At 45.6% G+C, this 5,665-nt stretch overlaps 1 protein-coding gene across 1 annotated transcript; it reads left to right on the forward strand.

Moving 5' to 3' along the window:
* Positions 1-790: 790 nt before the first annotated feature.
* LOC134983395 (oocyte zinc finger protein XlCOF7.1-like) lies at positions 791-3,430 on the forward strand (the record flags this gene model as incomplete). The annotated part of the gene is made up of 1 exon (XM_063949092.1): positions 791-3,430. A coding segment is annotated over one exon (1,674 nt), but the record flags the coding sequence as incomplete, so codon positions are not given.
* Positions 3,431-5,665: the final 2,235 nt, after the last annotated feature.

A 5,665-nucleotide genomic window follows, 5' to 3' on the forward strand; every position in this document is an offset into this window, starting at 1 on the left:
GCCTCTAGGAATCCCACATGAGCGTCCATGTCACCTCTAGTAATCCCACATGAGCGTCCTTGTCACCTCTAGTAATCCCACATGAGCGTCCATGTCACATCTAGTAATCCCACATGAGCGTCCATGTCACCTCTAGTAATCCCACATGAGCGTCCATGTCACCTCTAGGAATCCCACATGAGCGTCCATGTCGCCTCTAGTAATCCCACATGAGCGTTCAGTGTTGATCAAGCTCCAGTCTAAGCATCCTATCTTTTTTTTTTTTTATATACACATAAAAGCAATGATTACAGGTAAAACATGTCAGTTATAGAATTATATATTGTATCCTGTAACACCCTGGGTCTTGTCTACTCATTTTATATTTCCATAATGTATTTTATTTCCAGCAGATGGACACACAAGCAGAAATATCTCAGAAGGACATCTAATGGTATCCCAGGATTCTGAAATAACAGATAATGACAGTAGACAGGATTCTCCAGGAGATAACCCCATTACCCCAATTATACATCCAGCTCTATCAGCTGATCCCCCTGATCCTGGGGAATGTTCTCCTGATCACTCTGATATTGGTGCATCTGTTACAGCTCTGACAGTAGATACAGAGTTTCCCTGTTCTGTAGATGCCAAATGTTTTACACAGAACACAAAGCTTATTACCCATCATCCAGCTAAGGCAGGTGAGAGGCCACTGATATGTTCTGAATGTGGGAAATGTTTCGCATTTAAATCAGTTCTTGTTACACATCAGAGAAGTCACACAGGTGAGAAACCGTTTTCCTGTTCTGAGTGTGGGAAATGTTTTACACAGAAATCAGCTCTTGTTACACATCAGAGTAGTCACACAGGTGAGAAGCCATTTTCCTGTTCTGAGTGTGGGAAATGTTTCGCATTTAAATCAGTTCTTGTTAGACATCAGAGAAGTCACACAGGTGAGAAGCCGTATTCCTGTTCTGAGTGTGGGAAATGTTTTGCATTCAAATCACATTTTGTTATTCATCAGCATACTCACACAGGTGAGAAGCCATTTCCATGTTCTGAGTGTGGGAAATGTTTTGCACGGAAATCAGATCTTGTTAAACATCAGAGAAGTCACACAGGTGAGAAGCCGTATTCCTGTTCTGAGTGTGGGAAATGTTTTACACAGAAATCAGCTCTTGTTACACATCAGAGTAGTCACACAGGTGAGAAGCCATTTTCCTGTTCTGAGTGTAGGAAATGTTTTCCACGGAAATCAGCTCTTGTTGCACATCAGAGAAGTCACTCAGGTGAGAAGCCGTTTTCCTGTTCTGAGTGTGGGAAATGTTTCGCATGTAAATCAGTTCTTGTTAGACATCAGAGACGTCACACAGGTGAGAAGCCGTTTTCCTGTTCTGAGTGTGGGAAATGTTTTACACAGAAATCAGCTCTTGTTACACATCAGAGTAGTCACACAGGTGAGAAGCCATTTTCCTGTTCTGAGTGTAGGAAATGTTTCGCATTTAAATCAGTTCTTGTTAGACATCAGAGAAGTCACACAGGTGAGAAGCCGTATTCCTGTTCTGAGTGTGGGAAATGTTTTACATTTAAATCAGTTCTTGTTAGACATCAGAGAAGTCACACAGGTGAGAAGCCGTATTCCTGTTCTGAGTGTGGGAAATGTTTTGCATTCAAATCACATTTTGATATTCATCAGCATACTCACACAGGTGAGAAGCCATTTCCATGTTCTGAGTGTGGGAAATGTTTTGCATTCAAATCACATCTTGATATTCATCAGCATACTCACACAGATGAGAAGCCGTATTCCTGTTCTGAGTGTAGGAAATGTTTTGCACGGAAATCAGATCTTGTTACACATCAGAGAAGTCACACAGGTGAGAAGCCGTTTTCCTGTTCTGAGTGTGGGAAATGTTTTGCATTCAAATCACATTTTGATATTCATCAGCATACTCACACAGGTGAGAAGCCATTTCCATGTTCTGAGTGTGGGAAATGTTTTGCACGGAAATCAGATCTTGTTAAACATCAGAGAAGTCACACAGGTGAGAAGCCGTATTCCTGTTCTGAGTGTGGGAAATGTTTTACACAGAAATCAGTTCTTGTTACACATCAGAGTAGTCACACAGGTGAGAAGCCATTTTCCTGTTCTGAGTGTAGGAAATGTTTTCCACGGAAATCAGATCTTGTTGCACATCAGAGAAGTCACACAGGTGAGAAGCCATACTTCTGTTCTGAGTGTGGGAAATGTTTTGCACAGAAATCACATCTTGTTCTACATCAGAGAAGTCATACAGGTGAGAAGCCGTATTCCTGTTCTGTGTGTGGGAAATGTTTTGCATATAAATCAAATCTTGTTACACATCAGAGGAGTCACACAGGTGAAAAGCCATTTTCATGCTGTGAGAGAAATAAATCCGCTCTTGTTGAACATATTAGACATTACCCAAATACGGAACCATTTACATCTTCTGGAGTATAATTATCACTGTCATGCAATGTTCCTCAAGGGTCAACCTTATCTCCTATGCTTTATGCAATATAAATGCTACCACTGGGTGATATAATCAGACGTATTGGCCTGGTCTACCACTGCTATGCAGATGACCTGCTTTTTGCTCCATGTACTGAGAACCTAATACCAATCCTAAATGGTTGTCTAGCTGAGCGCCATGGGTGGATGATGCCAGTTGGCTGTGACTCAGTCTTTGTGAAACATAATAGAAGCTCACCAACAAAGGACAAGACTTTACCAACCATCTGGATTTATGCTTTGGTGTACAGAATTGAAAATACTGAACATGTGCTGAATCTTTGTGTTGTCCTGGTATGTGGCTGACACAGACATCAGGTATCTGCCACATACAAATCCTCATTCTTCCATCTGTGGACCATAGCCAGAATCAAGCACTTGATTCCCTCAGAAGTTCATAGACTACTGCAATGCCATCTACCTGGGTCTACCAGCAAAAGAATTACAGAGCTTGCAGCTAGTACAGAATGCAGCAGCAAAGCTGTTACCTAACCAGCCCCTTCCTGCCTCATAACACCCATTCTCTACTCCCTTCACCGGCTGCCTGTAAGATGACAAATCTATTTCATAATTGGCTAACTGACTTTCCCAGCTCAACATTACATGGTCCAAGGTACTAGAAGCAGCTTCTGTCTCCTTACTGCCCTGCTTGCTTGCTTCTACAGATGGACTGTTACCAGCAGTACCAAGAATCTCCTGTCATTCATTTATGGGTTGAATGTTTAGCTTTGTAGCCCTGACCATGGAACTCACTGCCTTGCACAGTCCAAGAGGCCTCCACTCTAGAGACCTTCACAAGCAGACTGATGACTGTTACTCACGCTTTTCATTAATGTACCTCTATTTCTCATACGTCCTAGAGGATGCTGGGGATTCCAAAAGGACCATGGGGTATAGACGCATCCGCAGGAGCTTGGGCACACTGTAAAGACTTAAACTGGGTGTGAACTGGCTCCTCCCTCTATGCCCCTCCTCCAGACCTCAGTTAGCCTTTGTGCCCAGGAGTGATGGATCACACACTAGGGGAGCTCTACTGAGTTTCTCTGAAAGACTTTATGTTAGGTTTTTTATTTTCAGGGAGACCTGCTGGCTACAGGCTCCCTGCAGCGTGGGACTGAGGGGAGAGAAGCAGGACCTACTTCTGTGAGTTTCAAGGCTCTGCTTCTCGGCTACTGCACACCATTAGCTGCAGAGGGTTCGATCACTTGGTGCGCCTAGCTGCTTGTTCCCGGAGCCGCGCCGTCACCCCCTCACAGAAGCCAGAAGAAAGAAGTCGGGTGAGTATTGGAAGAAAAGAAGACTTCAGACGGCAGAAGACTTCAGTAATGGAAGTACAGTGGTAGTGCTGCTCTTCATGCTCCCACACACCAACGGCACTCACAGGGTGCAGGGCGCTGGGGGGGGGGGAGCGCCCTGGGCGCATGTTACTGGTCTGCTTAATGTGAACAACTGGCAAAAAAAAAAGCATTTAGGTGCCGAGGTACCGTGGTTCATCCCCCGCCAGTATACTTTAATTATTTCCCCGCCACCGCTTATACGGGTGCAGGGCGCGCGGGGGGGGGGGGCGCCCTGGGCAGCGAGTCAGTTTTAACAGTTCTTACTCTCGCTGCCGGGGGCTCCACATACAGACCCCGTCAGCCGCCATGGGGTACAGGGCGCCGGGATGTGGTGGCGCCCGGGGCAGCATAGATAGTTAGATCTCCCGGGCGCCGCACACGAGGACCCACCTGAGAGCGGCAGGTGCGCGATGCGCCGGAACTCCCGCTTCCCGAACGTTGTCTGGGGTGCACGGCGCGCAGGGGGGTGCCCTGAGCAGCATGGTGCTGAGTATATATATATATATATATATATATATATATACCCTATATTTAGTACTCGGCCTATTTGGTTTTCAGATCCAGGGGGGCTATAGCGCGCCGAGAGGGGCGGAGCTTAGCCTCACACACTGAGTCAGCGCCATTTTTCCCTGCTGTCCCCGCCAAGAACAAACAGTGGGAAACGCAATGTTTGGACTGTGTTGCCCTCCCAGAGGTGTAATCTCCCTGTGTATAGGGTCCCCCGGCTCAATATAGGGTTTTATATATATATATATATATATATATATATATAATTTTTTTGTCGAGAGGGCTTAAGTGCGCCGGGAAGGGGCGGAGCTTAGACCTCACAGAGGGGTCAGCGCCATTTTCCAAAGTTCCCCACCGGGACTTGCTGTATACTAAGAAGGAAGAAGAAGGAAGGGGGACACAGGGGTACACAGAGTGTTTTAATGCTGTATGGGTGTCATACAGCATTAGGATTGATAATGGACGCAGAATCCTTGTTGTAATACATATATACACTGTTTCCCTGTTTTGTTTACCCACTATTGGTTAGTCGACGTGTGTCGACAGGTGTGAGGGCTTTGTCAAAGGCGCCTGTGGGGATAACTGTCGGTTTCGCCGACGCTTGCCGGTACTTGATTCAAACAACTAAGTATTGACAGGTTACTTTTGTGTGCTTAAAAAAACAAGTAAACACACTAGGGGAGACACGGCGGTCGGTCGATGCCCTGTCGGCATCAACGGTAATGCCTGGCTAAAAGAATTAACAAGCTGTTATTGCCTGGTGCCTGTATTGGTATTTATATATTTTGTTTATATATAAGTAGGGGGAGTGTTATTACAATTGTAGAGGTATGCTTCCCTCAGACCCCTTGGGGTTTCCAAGATTGTGATTATTAGAGATGAGCGGGTTCGGTTTCTTTGAATCCGAACCCGCACGAACTTCACTTTTTTTTCCACGGGTCCGAGCGACTCGGATCTTCCCGCCTTGCTCGGTTAACCCGAGCGCGCCCGAACGTCATCATGACGCTGTCGGATTCTCGCGAGGCTCGGATTCTATCGCGAGACTCGGATTCTATATAAGGAGCCGCGCGTCGCCGCCATTTTCACTCGTGCATTGAGATTGATAGGGAGAGGACGTGTCTGGCGTCCTCTCCATTAGAATAGAGATAGATAGATTAGATAGAGAGAGATTGTGCAGAGTCGCAGACAGAGTTAGTTTACCACAGTCAGTGACCAGTGCAGTTGCTAGTTAACTTTTATTTAATATAATATATCCGTTCACTTCTCTCTGCTATATCCGTTCTCTGCCTGAAAAAAAAAACGATAC

Source organism: Pseudophryne corroboree (assembly GCF_028390025.1).
Source record: "Pseudophryne corroboree isolate aPseCor3 chromosome 3 unlocalized genomic scaffold, aPseCor3.hap2 SUPER_3_unloc_14, whole genome shotgun sequence".
In the NCBI taxonomy this organism is placed as follows: domain Eukaryota; kingdom Metazoa; phylum Chordata; class Amphibia; order Anura; family Myobatrachidae; genus Pseudophryne; species Pseudophryne corroboree.